Below are 23409 nucleotides of genomic sequence, written 5' to 3' on the forward strand. Positions count from 1 at the left end.
GGAATCTGACTCCGAACAATGTGTGGCATTTGGATTCCGGGAGAAATCCTGCATCCGGAATCAACTTTTTCTATACAAAAGATGGAAGCTGAAAAGAGTTGGAGGATGGGGAAGAAGAACCAGGATGGGGTGCGGGCTTCACGAGAAAGAGTAAGAGAGAGGTTTTAAATTTCAATTGCCGCAAAATATGATTAGCTTTCAATTTGATTCAGTTTTATCAGAAATTTAATTCTACCTCTACCCATTTCAATTCCTCTTCAATTTATTGCCACTCAATTCTTCCTCCACGACTACAGGAAGAGGAGGAGGGTCGGTGGTGGTTGGGGAGTGCAGGCAATAACCTTTGTTTCTTAATCAAGTTTCCTTTTTTTTTTTTTTAATGAAATGGAGGAAGTGAAAGAACAAGCAGTGAGTGCAGGGTGATTTAGAGAGAGAGATGGAGTTGTGATTGGGTGCCATTAACAACAATGTGGTAGTTTCGTTCAACTCATTCTTTTATAATTGTATTTACTTTCTTTTTAACTCGTGATTTTATTCGTCTCGAATAAGTAAACATGTCATTAATAATAAAACAGTACTTTCATTCAACACATATTGCATTTCAGCTCTACTTTTTTTTTTCCAACTTACAATTTCACCCATTCCAAATAAGTAGGTAGAGTCTATATGATACTTCATTCAACTCGTTTTCTTTTCCAACTCTACGTACTTTCGCGTGTAACTTGCTATTGTTATACGAACTTGGATCCTCTCCTGAGCTAATGAAGAGGAACCTCCTGACCACTAAGCAATGGCCGTTGAATTTTTATCTAACGGTTACAAACAGGGGATCCCTTTAAAGTTATAATAATTATAGCAGTTGGATAAAAGGATACTCTCCATTAGCTCAGGAGACGATCCAAATCCTTGTTTTACTAGTTTCGAATAAATTAACGTGTTGTTAAAGCAATACAAGATTTTGTCAGTCAACGAACTTTCCTTTTCATGTATTCACAATTCAGACTTCCCAAATTCCTCAACATACTATCTGACATTTGTGAGAGTTCGGGAGGCTGCGCCAACTCGCCCTCGCTCTCTCACTCTTTTCCCTTCTGCGACTCCAAACCTTCCTCTCTCGACCTCTCTCCGCCGCCTTCTGCCGCCTCCGATCTCAAAACTCACCACGTCCGTCGAGTTCAGATCGACCACCGACGCCTCCGCCTTCCAAATCCCTACTTTCGCCTTCGCTCACTTTCAGGTACTTAGAAAACCCTAATCCTCGGGTTTCTTCTGGTAATTAGGTTTACGATTGCGCTTAAGGCCTGATTTAATGCGTTAATGCTGTCGTTTGCGTTTTATACGACTCGCGTTTTAGGGAGTTCTTGTGTTTTTGAATCCTCGATGCTTTGTTAAATATGTCTTTTGTGCTGCAATTTGTGTTAACGTTGTGTATGCGTTACAGCTCGAGATGGAGGAAATAGCCCGGGTTTTGATTGCCGAATCGTAAGAGAAGATGTTCGGTTCTTCTAATCGTAAGCTTTTTTATCACTCTATCTTTTATTGATCCTTGGAGTCAGATTTTGTTGCATCATTTTAACTGCATTCAATATATTTTAATTTGTTCCGATACAAATAATTGCTTCCTGTATTTTTCATCAATCATATGTGATATGCTTCGTTGTAAGATGAGTATGACATGCATTTATTAGCAGCATTTTTACGGGCAATTTCTTGTGTTTATCTGGTCTTCTGTTTATAATGTTTGATTGTCTGATAAATGTTCGGGCTTGGTAATTTTTTTCGTTGCGAAAATAATTTAACTTGTGGAATATTGTTTAACAGCTTTTGGGCAGTCATCTAGCAGCCCGTTTGGGTCTCAGTCGGTATTTGGGCAGACCAGCAGCACAAGTAACAATCCTTTTGCCCCTAAGCCTTTTGGTAGCACAACCCCATTTGGTGCGCAAACAGGGAGTAACATCTTTGGAGGAACTTCAACTGGTGTATTTAGTGGCACTCAAGCTTCTTCACCTTCGTCTTCCTCCACAACCTTTGGTGCTGCGTCCTCACCAGCTTTTGGAAATACAACGCCTGCTTTTGGAGCAACTTCTAGTCCTTGGACTGCTTGTAGCACCAAAGGTTGGGGTGCTTGTAGCACCAAAACTTGGGGTGGTGGTAGCACCAAAGGCTGGACTACTTGTAGCACCAAAGGCTGGGGTGGTGGTAGCACCAAATGCTGGCTGACTTGATCCACCAAATGGCGTGGAGGAACCAAATATACTGCTCCCAAATGCTGGCTGTGATGCTTGAGTTGTACTTCCAAAAGGACTTGTTTGAGCAGGATTGGACCCAAATGCTCCAAACACAGGCTTCTGACCAAAACCAGATGAACCTGTTGAGAGAGGTGTGTGCATACGGGGGAGAAAACAGAGAAAAAAATCATCAGTGACAAGAAGTTATCAAAATAGCGAAACAATTGAGCTCAGAGAGATGAATAACATGTACCCAAATAACACAGGAATTGTATGGATTGAGCATCCCATTATAACTAGATCAATCTTGTTGATAAGCTTCTAAAGTGGAAATGATTCCGCACATAAACTAAGAAGCAAAGTGAACACATGCCCCTTGAAATACAAGATGAAACATATACCAATCGAAGTGTGGAAAGTTTTGGGAGAGACAGGTATAACATGGCTCACTGACCTTTTCAATAGGATTTTGAAAACGAAGAAGATGCCAAATGAGTGGCGAACGAGCACTTTGGTGCCTATCTACAAGAATAAGGGCGACGTACAAAATTGCATGAACTATAGGGGTATTAAGTTAATGAGTCATACAATGAAGCTCTGGGAGAGAGTCATTGAGCATAGATTGAGGCAAGAGACACGGGTTTCGGACAACCAATTCGGGTTCATGCCAGGGCGCTCAACCATGGAGGCAATCTATCTCTTACGAAGATTGATGGAAAGATATAGAGATGGGAAAAAGGATTTACACATGGTCTTTATAGATTTGGAAAAAGCGTATGATAGGGTCCCAAGAGACATTCTTTGGAGGATCTTAGAGAAGAAAGGAGTACGAGTAGCATATATCCAAGCTATAAAGGATATGTATGAAGGAGCAAAGACTGCCGTAAGAACTCATGAAGGACAAACCGAAAGCTTTCCCATAACTGTAGGATTACATCAAGGCTCATCCTTAAGTCCTTACCTTTTTGCGTTGGTAATGGATGAGTTAACAGGACATATTCAAGATGATATTCCTTGGTGTATGCTTTTCGCAGACGATATAGTGTTGATAGATGAAACTCAGGAAGGGGTAAATGCAAAGCTTAACCTTTGGAGAGAAGTGTTGGAATCTAAAGGTCTTCGCCTAAGCCGATCAAAGACAGAATATATGGAGTGCAAGTTCAGTGCAGATGGAGGCCAAAACGAGTTAGGGGTGAGGATCGGAGATCAAGAAATACCAAAGAGCGACCGTTTTCGTTACCTAGGATCTATCTTGCAAAAGAACGGAGAATTAGATGGAGATCTCAACCATAGAATACAAGCTGGATGGATGAAGTGGAAGAGTGCATCTGGCGTGTTGTGTGACCGCCGTATGCCACTGAAGCTCAAGGGAAAATTTTATAGGACGGCAATAAGGCCGGCGATGCTGTATGGCACAGAATGTTGGGCGGTGAAGCATCAACACGTACACAAAATGGGTGTAGCGGAGATGAGGATGCTTCGTTGGATGTGTGGGCACACGAGAAAGGATAAGATTAGGAATGAGGATATCCGGGGTAAAGTAGGAGTAGCCGAAATTGAAGGAAAGATGAGAGAAAATCGGTTACGGTGGTTTGGACATGTGCAAAGAAGGCCTACTGACGCTCCGATTAGAAGATGCGACTATGGGATAGAGGTTCAGGGCCGAAGGGGTAGAGGAAAACCTAGGAAAACTTTGGAAGAGACTCTAAGAAAAGACTTAGAGTACTTGGATCTAACGAAGGACATGACACAGGACCGAGCACAATGGCGTTCTAAGATTCATATAGCCGATCCCACTCAGTGACTTAGATTTTCCAAGTCTCCAACCGAGAAGTTTTCCTCACTCGAAAAATTAAGGGAACACTACCCCAACCTACATGCTCCACTCAGAAAGCTTCAACATACAAGCTTCAACAAAAGAAAATTCAAAGAACTTAGCGAAGAAGGCTTTGGTGTATTTAACACAATACGTTGAAATGAAGGAAAACTTATTTATTGATATCCCCGATAAGCTACAAATATGTACATATACATGAGTCAAAATAAACAAACAAGATGGAGCCTTCACAAAGGTTGCTTAGGAGAAGTCTCAGCAGTCGGTAGAGCCCCAGAAAGAGAAGGCATCGGAGGGGGATCATTCGGAGCCTCAGTACTGGACAGAACCCTAGACGGAGGAGGCATCAGAGGTTGATCATTTGGAGCTTCATTACGCGGTACAGCCCCAGAAGACGAAGGCAATAAATGCCTTTGGAACAAACCCACAAATCTCTGATGATCAAGTAAAACCTGACCATCAGTTTCCTTCATCTGGTCAAGCTTCCTCTTCATGTTTGTAGCATAGTCATGTGCGAGCCGGTGCAACTGTTTATTCTCATGCTTGAGCCCTCTAATCTCCTGTTTGAGACTCATCACTTCGGCCGCCAATGATTCAACTTGGCGGGTTCGAGCAAATAGGCGTTGGGCCATATTAGACACAGAACCTGCACACTGAACACTGAGAGCCAGTGAATCCTTAACAGCTAACTCATCAGACCGTTTGGAAAGTAGTCTGTTATCTTTGGGAGTGAGAAGGTTCCTGGCCACCACCGCAGCGGTCATATCATTCTTCATCACGGAATCCCCAACGGTAAGAGGACCAGTAGGGGAGACGAAGGATGGGCGCCATATGTTGTCTGGAGAAGGCGGGGCTGCCTCTTCAACAAGGTTCAAGTCAAAACGACGGTCGGAGGGGCCAGACATTTTCAAAGGTATTGAAGAGAGAAGAGGTCGGACAAATCAAGATCTTAGAAGTGCAAGAATGGAGCTTCTACTGGTGGAGATACAAGTGTGCTTTGGAACTTAATGCCAGCCCCTATAAAAAGCTGCACTCGACGGAGCTTTAGACATCGAAGAGGCGCCTGCTCAGAAATCGAAGAGGCGTTTGCTTTCTCAAAAGCTGGGCTGCTTAGAGACCACGAGGGTTGATCTCATAAATCGAAGAGGTGTTTGCTTTCTCAAAAGTTGGGCTGCTCAAAGACCACGAAAGCCGATCTCAGAAATCGAAGAGGCGCTCGCTTCCTCAAAAGCTGGGCTCCTCAGAGACCACGAGGGCCGATCTTAGAAATCGAAGAGGCACCTACTTTTCCAGCCTTGTCAGCACCTGTCACACGCACACTCAGCTTTGCGGAAATTATGGGTATTCTGTCGAAGACTTCTGGGGAAGTAGAAAACACATGAATCTTACTGTCCAATCACCCACTTCCCACACGCAGCAATAGCTCATGGGTACCACAGATAACTTTGCCAAAGTTCTCTGCCAAAGTTGAGCACGTGAAGCTTGCAGCTCCCACTACATCGCTCTGACCAAGAAGGGTAAAAGAATAGCAAAGAAACAGCACTAACAAAGTTTAGACCCATAAATTTTGAAGGTCTAGCTACCATATTATTACCCACAAGGGTAAAGGAACAGTACCACTGTTGGATAATTGGAAAGTCCCTGTGTGTCAACCTCCGTGCTTCGTGGCAAGGCAGACTAGCAAACATGCCCAACCTTTACTCACATTCGAGAAAACACTCCCAATAAGATTGCTTGCTCCAAAATCGAAGAGGCACCGTCCTCCGAATCTCGAGAGCCAGACTCCCAACATGACTACTTTCTCAAAAATCGAAGAGAAGGTAAAGGAACAGTACCATTGCTGGATAATTGGAAAGTCCCTGTGTGTCAACCTCTGTGCTTCGTGGCAAGGTAGACTAGCAAACATGCCCAACCTTTACTCACATTCGAGAAAACACTCCCAACAAGATTGCTTGCTCCAAAATCGAAGAGGCACCGCCCTCCGAATCTCGAGAGCCAGACTCCCAACATGATTACTTTCTCAAAAATCGAAGAGACACTGCTCCCCGAATCTCGAGAGCCAGACCCCCAGCATGATTGCTTTCTCAAAAATCGAAGAGGCATCGTTCTCCGAATCAATCGAAGAGGCGCTCGCTTTCTCAAAAGCTGGGCTGCTCAGAGACCACGAGGGCCGATCTCAGAAATCGAAGAGGCACCTTCTTTTCTAGCCTTGTCAGCACCTGTCACACGCACACTCAGCTTTGCGGAAATTATGGGCATTCTGTCGAAGACTTCTGGTGAAGTAGAAAGCACAGGAATCTTACTGTTCAATCACCCACTTCCCACACGCAACAATAGCTCATGGGTACCACAGATAACTTTGTCAAAGTCTCTGCCAAAGTTGAGCACGTGAAGCTTGCAGCTCCCACTACATCGCTCTGACCAAGAAAGGTAAAAGAATAGCAAAGAAACAGCACTAACAAAGTTTAGACACATAAATTTTGAAGGTCTAGCTACCATATTATTACCCACAAGGGTAAAGGAACAGTACCACTGCTGGATAATTGGAAAGTCCCTGTGTGTCAACCTCCGTGCTTCGTGGCAAGGTAGACTAGCAAACATGCCCAACCTTTACTCACATCCGAGAAAACACTCCCAACAAGATTGCTTACTCCAAAATCGAAGAGGCACCGCCTTCCGAATCTCGAGAGCCAGACTCCCAACATGATTACTTTCTCAAAAATCGAAGAGACACTGCTCCCCGAATCTCGAGAGCCAGACCCCCACCATGATTGCTTTCTCAAAAATCGAAGAAGCATCGTTCTCCGAATCTCGAGAGTCAGATACCACATACCACTTTTTCAAAGTGCTCTGACAGAGTTAAAACATGTGAAGCTGGCAGCTCCCACTACCGTGCTATGACCAAGCAGGGTAAAGGAATAGCATTACTACTTGTTAGGGAGACTCCTATATATGTCGACCTCCATCCCCAACGGACAGGCAGACCTGCAAAAATGCTCAACCCTTCCTCATATCTGAGAGGGCACTCCCAACGAAGCCTTTCGAAATATTCAGCTTTCTTTCCCCCCGATAATACCTCTGCAAACAAGCTATACTAGAGCAAGAATATCTCATATCATCAGGGTTAAAAGCAAGAGTATCCCATATCATGCTTTTTCCCTGTCTTTTCCTTTGGCCTTGTTTTTACCTGCAAGATAAGGAGAAAGAGAGCAATCAGTCAGCACTTGAAATCAAGCTCCCAGCCAGGAACTGACAGCCTGGAACCCCTTACCTGATTACTTACCTGGCATTGCTCTCGAGTACTCATCTTCAACATCTTATGTTGCCAGGGAAGATACCGCATCTGCTTGAGGAACAGATAGGGCAAGTGCGAAGGATACAAGGAAGCATGTGGAGACAAGCGTAACAGCACACGTGCCGATCCATCCATTACTCTGTCAAAAGCAAAAGTATCCCATATCAGCAGGGTCGAACGTACTCTAGATTTGATGGACTTGTTTTGACCCTCAAATTCTTCAGTCGGCCTTATACTCTGGAGGAAACCAGAAAACCCTCCAGCTCAGTTCAAGAATAAGCCTGTGGAAAGTTACTTCTTCAAAAGCAAAAGTATCCCATATCATCTCTTCTCATTTTTCTTCTCTTTATCCTTCATGCTGCTGCAAGATGGGGAGAAGGTGAACAATCAGCCGGAGCTCTGATTGCTTACCTTGTCTGTCACCTCTTTCAGCAAATCCCCTAGCTCGGCGACTTGGGGGACTCCTACTACATGGTTTGTATCGCGCTTGACCAAGCCTGAAACTACAAGTAAGCTTCAAGTGAAATTGATACATTACCTTGTGCATCTCCACCAGTTAAAGATACCACCCCTGGATGGAGGAAGAGTACTTCCAGAGAAGCTGCCACATCTACCTATGAGACAGATAAGGCAAGTCAAGATGATACCACACTCCGATACTTAGAAGTTTCGTGATTACGAGATCATTCTCCCACAATATTTCCTAATGTCATTTGTACTCTAATGTCATTTGTACTAAATCATTCACTTGTACTCACTAAAGGAGAGCTTGAACCTATGTACTTGTGTAAACCCTTCACAATTAATGAGAACTCTTCTATTCCGTGGACGTAGCCAATCTGGGTGAACCACGTACATCTTGTGTTTGCTTTCCTATCTCTATCCATTTATATACTTATCCACACTAATGACCGGAGCAATTTAGCGAAGATCACAAAAAGCGACCGTTTTCGCTACCTAGGATCTATCTTACAAGAGAACGGAGAATTAGATGGAGATCTCAACCATAGAATACGAGCTGGATGGATGAAGTGTAAGAGTGCATCCAGCATGTTGTGTGACCGTCGTAGGCCACTGAAGCTCAAGGGAAAATTTTATAAGACGGCAATAAGGCCAGCGATGTTGTATGGCACAGAATGTTGGGCGGTGAAACATCAACACGTACACAAAATGGGTGTAGCAGAGATGAGGATGCTTCGTGGGATGTGTGGGCACACGAGAAAGGATAAGATTGAGAATGAGGATATCCGAGGTAAAGTAGGAGTAGCCGAAATTGAAGGAAAGATGAGAGAAAATCGGTTCCGGTGATTTGGACATGTGCAAAGAAGGCCGACTGACGCTCCGGTTCGAAGATGTGACTACGGGACAGAGGTTCAGGGCCGAAGGGGTAGAGGAAGACCTAGGAAAACTTTGGAAGAGACTCTAAGAAAAGGCTTAGAGTACTTGGATCTAACGGAGGACATGACACAAAACCGAGCGCAATGGCGTTCTAGGATTCATATAGCCGACCCCACTTAGTGGGAAAAGGCTTTGTTGTTGTTGTTGTTGTTGTTGTTGTTGTTTCGTTTTGTGTTCGCTCACCACTTTTCAACTGATTCTTTTGATTCAACTCTTATGATATATGGTTATTGGAAATCATTGGCATTGTCCCTTCAAGTTTGCATTGAGTTTTTTTTCTGGAAATGTATGAGTGGATTATGCTTTCAGTACGTGATATTAGTGGATTATGCATTCTGTACAGGATGGATATATTGTTGTTGAAACTTTCTGTTCGGTACACATCTATTGGTGCAGTTGGCTTGTGAAACGACAAATATCATAAAGGGGGGAATTAAGACTTTGAGAGTGGAATAGGGATTATTACTATGCCTTTACTACTCTGGCTGTAATTTTTGTGTGGTGGATTGGTTTCATCTTGTATTTCAAGGGGCATGTGTTCACTTTGCTTCTTAGTTTATGTGCGGAATCATTTCCACTTTAGAAGCTTATCAACAAGATTGATCTAGTTATAATGGGATGCTCAATCCATACAATTCCTGTGTTATTTGGGTACATGTTATTCATCTCTCTGAGCTCAATTGTTTCGCTATTTTGATAACTTCTTGTCACTGATGATTTTTTTCTCTGTTTTCTCCCCCGTATGCACACACCTCTCTCAACAGGTTCATCTGGTTTTGGTCAGAAGCCTGTGTTTGGAGCATTTGGGTCCAATCCTGCTCAAACAAGTCCTTTTGGAAGTACAACTCAAGCATCACAGCCAGCATTTGGGAGCAGTATATTTGGTTCCTCCACGCCATTTGGTGGATCAAGTCAGCCAGCATTTGGTGCTACCACCACCCCAGCCTTTGGTGCTACAAGTAGTCCAGCCTTTGGTGCTACCACCACCCCAAGTTTTGGTGCTACAAGCACCCCAACCTTTGGTGCTACAAGCAGTCCAGCCTTTGGTGCTACCACCACCCCAAGTTTTGGTGCTACAAGCACCCCAGCTTTTGGAGCTACAAGTAGCCCAGCCTTTGGTTCCACAACAAGTTCTACATTTGGAAGCACATGAGCTGCATTTGGGGTGTCAAGTTCTCCCTTGTTTGGATCTGGGGGAGCATATAGGGCTTCAAGCACTTCGGCTTTTGGTTCATCTAGCTCGACCTTTGGTACTTCAAGTAATCCAGCTTTTGGTGCTTCAAGTGCTCCTAGTTTTGGTTCATCCAGTACTCCATCTTTCAACTTTCTATCAACTCCCGCCTTTGGCCAATCAAGTTCTACATTTGGGAGCAGTATATTTGGTTCCTCCACGCCATTTGGTGGATCAAGTCAGCCAGCAGTTCGTGCTACCACCACCCCAGCCTTTGGTGCTACAAGTAGTCCAGCCTTTGGTGCTACCACTACCCCAAGTTTTGGTGCTACAAGCACCCCAGCCTTTGGTGCTACAAGTAGTCCAGCCTTTGGTGCTACCACCACCCCAAGTTTTGGTGCTACAAGCACCCCAGCTTTTGGAGCTACAAGTAGCCCAGCCTTTGGTTCCACAACAAGTCCTACATTTGGAAGCACATGAGCGGCATTTGGGGTGTCAAGTTCTCCCTTGTTTGGATCTGGGGGAGCATATGGGGCTTCAAGCACTCCGACTTTTGGTTCATATAGCTCGACCTTTGGTACTTCAAGCAATCCAGTTTTTGGTGCTTCAAGTGCTCATAGTTTTGGTTCATCCAGTACTCCATCTTTCAGCTTTCCATCAACTCCCGCCTTTGGCCAATCAAGTTCTACATTTGGTAACTGTATATTTGGTTCCTCCACGCCATTTGGTGGATCAAGTCAGCCAGCATTTGGTGCTACCACCACCCTAGCTTTTGGTGCTACAAGCACCCCAGCCTTGGTGCTACAATTAGTCCAGCCTTTGGTGCTACCACCACCCCAAGTTATTCATCTCTCTGTGCTCAATTGTTTCGCTATTTTGATCTCTCTGTGCTCAATTGTTTCGCTATTTTGATAACTTCTTGTCCCTGATGATTTTTTTCTCTGTTTCTCTCCCCCATATGCACACACCTCTCTCAACAGGTTCATCTGGTTTTGGTCAGAAGCCTGTGTTTGGAGCATTTGGGTCCAATCCTGCTCAAACAAGTCCTTTTGGAAGTACAACTCAAGCATCACAGCCAGCATTTGGGAGCAGTATATTTGGTTCCTCCACGCCATTTGGTGGATCAAGTCAGCCAGCATTTGGTGCTACCACCACCCCAGCTTATGGTGCTACAAGCACCCCAGCGTTTGGTGCTACAAGTAGTCCAGCCTTTGGTGCTACCATCACCCCAGCTTTTGGTGCTTCAAGCACCCCAGCCTTTGGAGGTACAACGAGCCCGGCCTTTGGTTCCACAACAAGTCCTACATTTGGAAGCACATGAGCTGCATTTGGGGTGTCAAGTTCTCCCTTGTTTGGATCTGGGGGAGCATTTGGGGCTTCAAGCACTCCGGCTTTTGGTTCATCTAGCTCGACCTTTGGTACTTCAAACAATCCAGCTTTTGGTGCTTCAAGTGCTCCTAGTTTTGGTTTATCCAGTACTCCATCTTTCAGCTTTCCATCAACTCCTACCTTTGGCCAATCAAGTTCTACATTTGGTAGCAGCCAATTTGCCGCTTCATCTCATTTTGGAGCACAGAGTTCTCCGTTTGGTGAGTATTCCCAATGCATATGGGTGGTGGTACATTTTGAAAAAAATAAAATGGTCCAACGAGATGCCTCATTCTGTTTTGTATCGTTGTAGTTGTATTATATTCTTATAATTTGTGATGCAGGAGCTCAATCAACAACATTTGGGAACATTGGTGCCTTTGGGCAGTCAGCTTTTGGGGGCTAGCAACGCGGAGGCAGTAGAGTGGTAGCATATGCTGCAACTCCTGAACCCGATGGTGGAACTGGGACTAGTGCTGCTGGGAAATTGGAGTCAATATCAGCAATGCCAGCATATAAAGAAAAAAGTCATGAAGAACTCCGCTGGGAGGATTATCAATTGGGGGATAAAGGTTTGGTTTCTAGTTATATCGTTTCAGTATCTAGGAACTTTTCTGCGTTTGTCAGCAATAATGACATTTGCTAAGTTCAAAATGTTATTTTTTTTTACTTCCAGGTGGTCCAGCCCCTGCTGGTGGGAGTGGGTTTGGCATTACTACCTCACAGCCAAACCCTTTGAATCCTGCACCGACATTCCCTCAAGCATCAAGTCCTTTTAATGCCACAACTTCATCTAATTTGTTTGCTCCAAAAACTTCATCCTTCACGAATACAGGCTTCACAACAACGTCTACACCAGTCAGTTCAGCAAGTTTTGGGATTTCTACTTCAACCAGTCCTTTTACACCATCACAACCTTCTACGGTTTTCCCTCAAACCTCATCTCCGTCTCTCTTTAGTTCGTCAAGGTCTGCATTTTTATTTTCTGCATCTTCACCTTTTCCTTCCTCCACAACCTTCGGTGCTGCGTCGTCACGAGCTTTTGGAAATACTGTTGTGCTAGGATAACACCAAAACCGTTGGAACCAACTCAAGCTAACCCACAGGAAATTTATCAAATGAAAATGCAAGAACAAAATATAAAAGAACACCAAGATTTTAACGAGGTTCCTCAACAGTCAGTGTAACTGGAGTACGTCCTCGGAGCAGTAGGAGCTCACCCAATAATCCACTATCAAACAAATGGGAGTTTACAAAGTGTTGGCAATCTCACAACCCAAATAACCCAATACACCCAATAGCTCTCACACACCACAGAAACAAATAGAGAAAGAAATATAATGTATAATTTCTTCTCTATACATATAGCTCAAAGCTATTACAACAACAATTATGATGGATGATTGCTAACAAAAAGAAGAGCACTTTCTTCTTCTTTTCAACGAAGGGTTGCTGCACCCTTTCTATTTTTCTGATGCACTCCTTTTCTCTGCAGCTCTCTACTCACTCTTCTCTCTTCTCTAAAACAAAATGAGCCTTTTTTTTCTCTTATTGCACCAACCGAACCCTTATTCTTTTCTTTAAGAAAAAGCCAAAGAGACATCATCATCATCCAATAAAAAATTCAAAAACATCATCATGACCATCAACTTTTCTTTTCAACAAACATAATCATGATGCCTCCTCATCATGATGTCTTTCACCTTTTTTTTATTTTGGTTTGTTTATTAGCCGAAAGTTGTTTTGTTTTGTTGTCCACTTGGCCACTTGGCCACAATTCAACAATCTCCACCTTGGCCAAGTTCCGAAAAACGCCATGATAAGCCAACCAACACAATTAACACACAACATCACTCCCAAACACTAGCAAGAGAACAACTCATACCGAGCCAAATCCTCCAAAACTCCTACTGCTCAACGCCTTCTTTATATAGGCATAATGTGAGCCAAGTTCAAACAGTGAACAAACTTGGCTACACCAACAACCTTAGTCAACATATCAGCGGGGTTGTCTTTAGTTGGAATCTTCTGGAGAATGATTTCCCCTTCACCAACAATTTCACGAACAAAGTGATAACGCACATCTATGTGCTTGGTCCTCGCATGATGAACCTGATACTTAGCCAAATAAATGGCACTCTGACTATCACAATGTACCTCCACCTGCTTCTGATCAACCCCCAAATCTCTAATCAGCCCATGTATCCAAATGGCCTCCTTTATAGCTTCATCAACTGCCATATATTCAGCCTCTGTAGTAGACAAGGCAACAGACGACTGCAAAATTGACCTCCAACAAACTGGCCCTTTAGCCATAGTAAACACATAGCCTGTAGTAGACTTCCTTCCATCCAGATCACCTGCATAATCTGAATCAACATAACCAACTGCAAAATGACCAATACCAGAGTCATCTCTCTCAAAGCATAAACCAATATCTCGAGTACCATGGAGATATCTCAATATCCACTTAGCTGCTTGCCAGTGCTCTTTACCTGGATTATGCATATATCGACTCACCATGCCAACTGCATGAGCAATATCCGGTCTAGAGCATACCATTGCATACATCAAACTACCAACCAAATTTGCATATGGTATATTTTTCATTTGCAGCTTCTCTTTATCATTTTTAGGACATTGTAGAGAACTCAATTTAAAATGAGGAGCCAAAGGGGTACTAACCGGTTTGGTTGAATCATGAACTCCAAACTTCCGAATCAACTTCTCAAGGTATTGTCTTTGATTCAAACTGACCAAACCCTTCTCTCTATCTCTAGTGATCTCCATGCCAAAGATCTTCTTCGCTTCACCAAGATCCTTCATCTCAAACTCATTCTTCATTTGCTTCTTCAATTTTTCAATCTCTTCAACATTTTTTTTCTTGGCATACACCCATTTGCAACCGATAGCTTTCTTGCCCTTAGGCAATTTAGCTAACTCCCAAGTCTTGTTCTTCAAGAGAGAATTCATCTCATCACCCATGGCATTGCACCACCTCTTCTTCTCCTCACTCTCAATGGCTTCCTCGAAATTAGATGGAATATCATCAGTGATAATAGGAAGAGGAAAAGAAACATAGTCACTATACCGAGCTGGCTTGGTAATTTGTCTCTTTCCTCTGTTTTTGGCAATAGACTCTTGAGGTGAAACTTGCTCTTCAACTTGAATAGAATCTTCAAGTTCAACTTCTTCAACATCCTCATGGTCTCCCACTTCTTCACTTGTAGTGGCTTCGACATCAGCGGAAATAGGATTTGAAGTACCAGAGGCAACTTTATCAAGCTCCACCTGTTGGACATCTTTCACATTCTTCTCAGAGACTTTGTACATACTTTCTTCGTCAAATGTCACATCTCTGCTGATTACAAGTTTTTTCATCTCTGGGCACCACAACCTGTAACCTTTGACACCACTACTAAAGCCAAGAAAGATAGCCTTTTTGGCTCTAGGATCAAGTTTATTTTCAGTCACATGAAAATAAGCAGGTGAACCAAAAATACGGATATAGTCATAATCAGAAGAAGGTTTTCCAGTCCATACCTCCATTGGTGTCTTACCCTGAACAGCAGCTGAGGGTAACCGGTTGATGATGTGACATGCATAATTAACTGCTTCTGCCCAAAATGACTTGCTTAAACCCGACTGGGACAACATACATCTAACCTTCTCAAGCAAGGTTCGATTCAATCTTTCTGCAACTCCATTTTGTTGTGGAGTTCCCCTAACACTGAAATGTCTCACAATTCCTTCTTCTTTGCAAACTTTAAAGAAAGGATCGGATGTGTATTCACCACCATTATCCGATCTCAAAATCTTAATCTTTCTCCCAGTCTGGTTCTCAACCATTTTCTTCCAACCCAAGAAAATGCTTAACACCTCACTCTTGTGCTTCATAGTGTAGACCCAAGACCTTCTTGAATAATCATCAACAAAGGTCACGAACCAATGTCTACCACTCAAAGAGGGAGTCTTTGTAGGACCCCAAACATCCGAATGCACATAATCAAGAATGCCCTTCGTCTGATGTACAGCAGTACCAAACTTCACTCTAGTTTGCTTCCCCAAGACACAATGCTCGCAGAAATCAAGCTTACAAGTCGTGGCACCTTTTAGAAGACCTTGTTTCACAAGCCCTTGTAGAGCTTTCTCACCGGCATGGCCTAATCTCATATGCCACAGTCTAGTAGTATCTGAATCAGATGTGCCCATATTTTCAGAGACTACAAATGCTTCACCTGTCACAGTGCTTCCCTGCAATAAATACAAATGGCCACATCTAGGAGCTTTCATCACAACAAGTGCACCATAAGTAACTTTCAATGTCTGTCAATCTGAATGAAACCTGAAACCCTTGGATTCCAAAGTACCCAAAGAAATAAGATTTTTCTTCAAATTCGGTACATACCGAACACCTGTCAACTCTTTAACCATGCCATCATGCAACTTCAAACGAACTGTACCTGTTGATGCACAAAACCGGATGGTCTTGGTACAACGTAAATCCGATCGTGAATCTGCATGTAATGTAAATAACACAAGATGTATCGTGGTTCACCCCAATGTTTGGGCTACGTCCACACTGTAGTTGATTCTGTTTCTCTGTAAGTGTATGGATACAAGTGTTTGGGGGAAGTCCCCCAGAGAAAGAAGAGAAGGGAGAGGAGAGCCTCGGTGGTGTGAGGTCTCTCCTGAATGTAATGAGAGCTTCTCTTAGCCTTCTTAGGCTTGGCTATTTTCCTCCCCTAGAATGAGGGTAGGAGTCCCCTTTTATAGAATAAGGGGCTCCTCCTCCTTTACAAAGTATGGGCTTTAGTGTGAGGTCTAAATACAAGGCCCAAGGCCCAAATATACGAGGCCCTAAATATGGTATAAACAGTAGTCCCCCAAGTCTTCAGTCAAGAAAGTCTTTTGGCTGGAGACTTGAAATTCAGTCCATGTGTGGGCCGAAGTAACTGATGCTCGATATAAGGCGGTGCCCAATCTGAAATGATGCTCAACTAGAAGTAGCACATGTTGCGATGCCGCTCGGCTCGTGGTTTATGTTGCCTTGGCTGGCTCGGCTTGTGGCGTTTGAAGGTGAGGGAGTCCCTTTTATAGAATAAGGGCTCTCTCCTCAATACATAAGTGATGGGTTAGAGTTGATGCTCGCAGTGAGACGGTTGCTCAGTAGGCGGCGATGCTCTCTAATGGTGGTGAGGGAGTCCCTTTTATAAAATAAGGGATCGCTCCTTAATACATAAATAATGGGCTAAGTCCCCCAAGTATTTTTCATGAGGCCCAGTTGAGGCCCAATATATGGTACATAATGTAGTCCCCCAAGTCTTCGGTCAATAGAGTCTGTTGGCTGGAGACTTCAAATTGTATCCATGTATGGGCTTAAATGAAGGTTGTTCGGAGGCGGTATTTGTATACCCTGCACTGAAGTTTTGTAGGTGAAGCTTTGCAAGTGAAGCTTTGAAGCTAGAGCTCTGTAAATGAAGCTTTCGAAGCTGGAGCTTTTGTAAATGAAGCTTTGAAGCTAGAGCTCTGTAAATGAAGCTTTCGAAGCTAGAGTTCTGTAAATGAAGCTTTTGAAGCTGATTGACATGAGTGATGCTCATGAATGTTTATATTGATTGACATGAGTGATGCTCATGGATGTTGTCATGAGTGATGCTCATGAATGTTAACATGAGTGATGCTTATGAATGTTGATATGAATGATGGTCATGAATGTTTATGTATGATTGTCATGAGTGATGCTCATGAATGTTTATGTATGAATGACATGAGTAATGCTCATGTATAATTTGGAGTACTGGGCGTACTTTTGATCGTCTGGTTGGAGCTATTTTGGGCTTTCGCCCTCTACAACATTCCAGCCCATTTACTTTGGGCTTTGCCGTTTTTTTTTTTTTTTTTTTTTTTTTTTTTTTTTTTTTTTTTACCCTCTGATGGGGTTTATACATATTACCTTCTGATGGGGTATTTATTCCTTACTTTTGCAGTATTTTTCTTCTGCACTCTCTCTGTCTCTGTCTTTGCGTTGCCAGAGATCTGGCTTCCACTTGGTGACGCTGTTCCTTTCCACTTTGGAAAGTAGACAGCTCCTGTTTGTAAAAGCAAGAAGATACCGTTTGTAAAAACATCTTTTCCTTTTGCTTTTTTCTTTCACTTTGTTTCCCACTACTTTTCTCTTTTGCTTTTTGTGCTGTCATCTGCTGCTGGGGATCTGAAAGTGTTATGCAGTGGGCATCTTCTCAATGGGAGTGACAAAGCATCATCGTGGCCTTGTTATGCCATTATCGTCACAGCAGTGCTTTACAGTAATGGCTCTAGCTAAAGCATCAAGGTCTTCAAGCAGTTTCCCAATTCTGACCTCATTCCAAGGATCCATGTACTGCTCCCGCAATATATAATCCGTCGAAAAATTGCACAGAAACTTGACCCGGACCTTTCCAGCCTGCGGCGGAGCCACATGTACGTCTTCGATCACCAACGGCTTATCGGGTTCCCAGGCCATCGCTGCTTTGTTGGTGACGACTTGACCTTGGGTAACCATGGATTTGAATCTACTTGTCGAGCTCCTGCCATTTATTGAGAATCTGGGTGCAGCCTAACAAGGCTTCGGTCCTCATGAAACCCATAGCATTGGCAAACTGGCTGTACGAAGCAATACCATTGTTGGCGGTGAGGATGACACATGCATACCATTATTGGCGGTGAGGATGATCTTCCATGGTTTGTTCACCATTTTCTGAGGTTTGTGAAGCTCACTCACTGTGTGTTGATCGTGGTGCGTACGGGATTCGGCAAGGTCGCCTACTATTTTCTTCACGGCGGCGGATGAGGCCATGGCTGCCTTAGAAAAACCACTGGCCCAGGTGGAGGCTCGTTTTGAGCTTTATCAGCACATTTGTTTTCTCATTCTCTAAAAGCTGTGTAGGTGATTTCCGACACGGGAAGGAAGGAAGGGCTGCAGTGTGCATTCAAGGAGAGTCCAAGAGAAGTAGAGAGAGAACTGCGGTGGGCTCACGGTATCCGAATGTCACCACTTTGCTGCTGCCTTTCCGTTGCTATCGGCCGAGACGAGTGTGCACGTTGCTATCTGGGCTCATGGATGGGACTCTCGCTGGGCAGAGAGGAACAAGGAGCAGCCGCCTGGACCTTGGGGGAGTCGACAGCAGCAGGGAGCGGAGAGCGTCTCTCTTGCTGCTCTCATGATCTCCGGCTAAGCCGCAAGTGGGAACTGCCGTGCCATGCTCGGGTCGCTGCTGCTGGGACCCGGTTCTCCTCCACTCGGGCCGGCTTGCTGCTTTAAATCTGACGGGGGTAGGTAGCATGGATGGCGCTGGTGGCAGCTCCTGGGTTTGCTGAATAGTCAATTCTTCTGTTCTCTTCCTTCTTTTTTTTTTTTTTTTTTTTTATTTGCTCTTTCTCTTTCAATCTTTTGTAAAAGCTTTTCAGAACCTCTCTGACAAGTTACCAATTTGACAAGGGCTGTTTGTTTTTCTCCACCTCTAGTTTTCAGATCTAGGAAGTAGTAGTTGCAGAGAGATTAATTGTGAATTAGAGAGAGAGAGAAAGAGAGAGAGTGAAGGGAGGAGACAGAGATTTGGATCTTTTTGTTTCTGGGTTTTTGGGTGGATTTTGCAGATTCAAGGTGGAGATAAGAAAAAATGAAAGAATCAACATAGCTTTTCGTGTCGATTCCCACAGACGGCGCCAAATGTTGATGCACAAAACCGGATGGTCTTGGTACAACGTAAATCCGATCGTGAATCTGCATGTAATGTAAATAACACAAGATGTATCGTGGTTCACCCCAATGTTTGGGCTACGTCCACACTGTAGTTGATTCTGTTTCTCTGTAAGTGTATGGATACAAGTGTTTGGGGGAAGTCCCCCAGAGAAAGAAGAGAAGGGAGAGGAGAGCCTCGGTGGTGTGAGGTCTCTCCTGAATGTAATGAGAGCTTCTCTTAGCCTTCTTAGGCTTGGCTATTTTCCTCCCCTAGAATGAGGGTAGGAGTCCCCTTTTATAGAATAAGGGGCTCCTCCTCCTTTACAAAGTATGGGCTTTAGTGTGAGGCCTAAATACAAGGCCCAAGGCCCAAATATACGAGGCCCTAAATATGGTATAAACAGTACCAATCCCTTTTGTTGTGCAAGGATTGTCATCTCCCATGAACACAACGCCACCATCAAACTCTTTCAAGCTTGAAAACCAATCCTTGTGATGAGTCATATGATGAGTACAACCCGTATCCAACACCCATTTAGTAGCACAATCAAAAGATGAGGAAGTGGTTAAAGCAAAATCAGAAAAATCTGTTTCAACCTCAGCAACATTAGCTTCAGAACTTTCTTTGCCTTTGGTCTTCAATTTAGGACAATCTTTCTTCCAATGGCCCTTATTACGACAAAAGGCACATTCATCCATTTCCAAAGGTTTTCTACCTTTAGAGTTTCCTCTAGGTCGAGACTGTGATTTTTTTCTGCTAGAAGATGATCTTCTCTCCGATGATCTACCTCTAACAAATAAAGCTTCAGAGGTACCATCATGATTTTTATCTCTATGCCTCATTTCATAATTCATCAAGGCATTTGACACATCTTCAAATTTCACAGTTTCTTTACCATGCATAATAGTGGTAACAAAATGCTCATAAGAGTCCGGCAAGGAATTCAACAATATTAAGGCCTTATCTTCATCCTTAATATCCTCATCTAAATTTAACAAGTCGGCAATCAACTTATTAAAAGCATCAAGGTGTCTAATCATTTTTGTACCTTCTTTGTATTGGAAGCGGTAGAGCTTTTTCTTCAAGTGTAGCCGGTTCTCTGCACTCTTTGTCATATACTTGTCTTCCAATTTTTGCCACAACACACTTGCTACCGTCTCCCGCATCACAAAATACTTCTGAGTTTTTGCAAGGCACAACCGAATTGAAGAGCAAGCCCACAAATTTAATTTCTCCCATTCCGGCTTCGACATAACTTCCGACTTCTCTCCCAAAGCGGCAAGTAGATCTTGTTGAGCCAACACATCTTTGACCTCACATTGCCACATCCCGAAGTTGTTTGTGCCATCAAACTTTTCCACTTCGAACTTTGCATTTTGCATCGTAGTTCTTGCAAACCCAGAGCTGCTTCCAAAAGGATTCTCATCTTGCCCGTCTGACATCTTTGGCAACTAGACAGTACCCAAGAGCAACTAGTGCTCTGATACCAATTGTTGTGCTAGGATAGCACCAAAACCGTTGGAACCAACTCAAGCTAACCCACAGGAAATTTATCAAATGAAAATGCAAGAACAAAATATAAAAGAACACCAAGATTTTAACGAGGTTCCTCAACAGTCAGTGTAACTGGAGTACGTCCTCGGAGCAGTAGGAGCTCACCCAATAATCCACTATCAAACAAATGGGAGTTTACAAAGTGTTGGCAATCTCACAACCCAAATAACCCAATACACCCAATAGCTCTCGCACACCACAGAAACAAATAGAGAAAGAAATATAATGTATAATTTTTTCTCTATACATATAGCTCAAAGCTATTACAACAACAATTATGATGGATGATTGCTAACAAAAAGAAGAGCACTTTCTTCTTCTCTTCAACGAAGGGTTGCTGCACCCTTTCTATTTTTCTGATGCACTCATTTTCTCTGCAGCTCTCTACTCACTCTTCTCTCTTCTCTAAAACAAAATGAGCCTTTTTTTTCTCTCTTATTGCACCAACCGAACCCTTATTCTTTTCTTTAAGAAAAAGCCAAAGAGACATCATCATCACCCAATAAAAAATTCAAAAACATCATCATGACCATCAACTTTTCTTTTCAACAAACATAATCATGATGCTTCCTCATCATGATGTCTTTCACCTTTTTTTTTATTTTGGTTTGTTTATTAGCCGAAAGTTGTTTTGTTTTGTTGTCCACTTGGCCACTTGGCCACAATTCAACAAATACAACGACTGCTTTTGGAGCAACTTCTAGTCCTTCACCATCACCTTTTGGTGGTAAGCCATTGGATTAAATTTAACTTTTTTTGTTTGTTTTGTGTTTGCTCACCACTTTTCAACTGATTCTTTTGATATAACTTTTATGATATATGGTTATTGGAAATCATTTGCATTGTCTACTATGCCCTTCAAGTTTGCATTGAGTGTTTTTCTGGAAGTGTATGAGTGTAATATGGTTTCTGTACAAGATGGATATATTGTTGTTGAACTTTATATTTGTTACACATCTATTGGTGCAGCTGGCTTGTGAAACGACCAAATATTATTAGGGGGGAATTAAGACTTTGAGAGTGGAATAGGGATGATTACTATACCTTTACTACTCTGGCTGTAATTTGTGTGTGTGATGGATTGGTTTCATCTTGTATTTCAAGGGGCATGTGTTCACTCTACTTCTTAGCTCATGTGCGGAATCGTTTCCACTTCAAAAGCTCATCAACAAGATTGATCTGGTTATAATAGGATGCTCAATTGCCTGCCCCTGGCAGCTTGGTGGTTTTGCGAACCTCGCGTTACCCACAAGGTCCAGGGTTCAATAGGCTATGTATAATGGGATGCTCAATTCCTCTGTTATTAATTTACATGTTATTCATCTCTCTGTGCTCAGTTGTTCCTCTATTTTGATAACTTCTTGTCACTGATGATTTTTTCTCTGTTTCGCCCCCCCATATGCACACACCTCTCTCAACAGGTACATCTGGTTTTGGTTCTTCCAGTACTCCATCTTTCAGCTTTCCATTAACTCCTGCCTTTGGCCAATCAAGTTCTACATTTGGTAGCAGTCAATTTGTCGCTTCATCTCCTTTTGGAGCACAGAGTTCTCCATTTGGTGAGTATTCCAAATGCATATGAGTGGTGTTACATTTTGAAAAAATAAAATGTACCAGCCTGATGCCTTGTTCTGTTTTTGTATCATTGTAGTTGTATTATATTCTTAAATTTGTGATGCAGGAGCTCAATCAACAACATTTGGGAACACTGGTGCATTTGGGCAGTCAGCTTTTGGGGGCCAGCAACGCGGGGGCAGTAGAGTGGTTGCATATGCTGCAACTCCTGAACCCGATGGTGGAAGTGGGAAATTGGAGTCAATATCAGCAATGCCAGCATATAAAGAAAAAAGTCATGAGGAACTCCGCTGGGAGGATTATCAATTGGGGGATAAAGGTATGGTATCTAGTTATAACGTTTCAGTATCTTGGAACTTGTCCGCGCTTGTCAGCAATAGTGACATTTGCTAAGTTCGTAATGTTATTTTTTCGACATCCAGGTGGTCCAGCTCCTGCTGGTGAGAGTGGGTTTGGCATTACTACCTCACAGCCAAACCCTTTGAATTATGCACAGACATTTCCTCAAGCATCAAGTCCTTTTGATGCCACAACTTCATCTAATTTGTTTGCTCCAAAAACTTCATCCCTCACTAATACAGGCTTCACAACAACGTCTACACCATTCAGTTCATCAAGTTTTGGAATTTCTACTTCAACCAGTCCTTTTACACCATCACAACCTTCTACAGTTTTCCCTCAAACCTCATCTCCGTCTCTCTTTAGTTCGTCAAGCTCTGCATTTTCATTTTCTTATCCGGCTGCTACAACAACTTCCACATTTAATTCAAATCCATTCAATCCCACACCTCAAGCTGCCCAGACAGGTGGTGCTTTTACCAGTCCATTTGGGCAGAATACAACTCCTTTTTCTCACCCATTCAGTAACCCTTTTTTGGGGGGCCAACAACTCGGGGGCAGTAGAGTGGTTGCATATGCTGCAACTCCTGAACCCGATGGTGGAAGTGGGAAATTTGAGTCAATATCAGCAATGCCAGCATATACAGAAAAAAGTCATGAAGAACTTCGCTGGGAGCAATGTTCTAAAAATCGGTTTAGGCGGCCGCTTAGGCGGTGCCTTTGCTCTAGGCGGTGCCTAAGCGCTAGGCGGTAAAGGCCCGCTGTGATATTGTGCAAATCGTTTTGTAAAATCAATCTGGAGTTATGCGGTCCTAGGAGGCTTGGCTGTTTGGTTTTATTTATTTATTAAAAAATAATTAACTTAAGTGGCTCGTGTCCTTGCCCCGGTAACCTAATTGCCTAAATCGAATTGAAGAAGTATT

The 23409-nt window shown here is 43.1% G+C and overlaps 2 protein-coding genes across 3 annotated transcripts; both read left to right on the forward strand.

Moving 5' to 3' along the window:
* The first annotated feature begins 894 nt into the window (after window positions 1-894).
* LOC103420535 (nuclear pore complex protein NUP98A-like) lies at window positions 895-23352 on the forward strand. Of its 2 annotated transcripts, XM_008358596.4 has the most exons (11): window positions 895-1237; window positions 1442-1511; window positions 1822-2121; window positions 9520-10766; window positions 10907-11515; window positions 11639-11866; window positions 11971-12340; window positions 21244-21299; window positions 21994-22131; window positions 22254-22466; window positions 22570-23352. In XM_008358596.4, the coding sequence occupies exons 6-11, from the start codon at window positions 11800-11802 to the stop codon at window positions 23238-23240; spliced, it is 1515 nt and encodes a 504-aa protein (XP_008356818.2). In that variant the 5' UTR covers window positions 895-1237; window positions 1442-1511; window positions 1822-2121; window positions 9520-10766; window positions 10907-11515; window positions 11639-11799; the 3' UTR covers window positions 23241-23352. The 2 variants fall into 2 exon arrangements, with proteins under 2 accessions (XP_008356818.2, XP_070679725.1); XM_070823624.1 differs by lacking the exons at window positions 895-1237; window positions 1442-1511; window positions 1822-2121 and adding an exon at window positions 9006-9406.
* Window positions 9498-11700, forward strand: LOC139196896 (nuclear pore complex protein NUP98A-like). Its single transcript, XM_070823250.1, has 6 exons — window positions 9498-9858; window positions 10024-10356; window positions 10522-10701; window positions 10907-11191; window positions 11363-11515; window positions 11639-11700. The coding sequence occupies exons 1-6, from the start codon at window positions 9498-9500 to the stop codon at window positions 11698-11700; spliced, it is 1374 nt and encodes a 457-aa protein (XP_070679351.1).
* Window positions 23353-23409: the final 57 nt, after the last annotated feature.

Source organism: Malus domestica, chromosome 06 (genome assembly GCF_042453785.1).
Source record: "Malus domestica chromosome 06, GDT2T_hap1".
In the NCBI taxonomy this organism is placed as follows: domain Eukaryota; kingdom Viridiplantae; phylum Streptophyta; class Magnoliopsida; order Rosales; family Rosaceae; genus Malus; species Malus domestica.

Coding starts and splice junctions, on each gene's coding strand:
- LOC139196896 (XM_070823250.1), top strand. CDS start 9,498: ATGCACACACCTCTCTCAACAGGTTCATCTGGTTTTGGTCAGAAGCCT. Junction 10,357..10,521: donor CCCAGCTTTTGGAGCTACAA/GTAGCCCAGCCT, acceptor CAAGCAATCCAG/TTTTTGGTGCTTCAAGTGCT. Junction 10,702..10,906: donor TACCACCACCCTAGCTTTTG/GTGCTACAAGCA, acceptor CTCTCTCAACAG/GTTCATCTGGTTTTGGTCAG.
- LOC103420535 (XM_008358596.4), top strand. CDS start 11,800: ATGCCAGCATATAAAGAAAAAAGTCATGAAGAACTCCGCTGGGAGGAT. Junction 11,867..11,970: donor TTATCAATTGGGGGATAAAG/GTTTGGTTTCTA, acceptor TTTTACTTCCAG/GTGGTCCAGCCCCTGCTGGT. Junction 22,467..22,569: donor TTATCAATTGGGGGATAAAG/GTATGGTATCTA, acceptor TTCGACATCCAG/GTGGTCCAGCTCCTGCTGGT.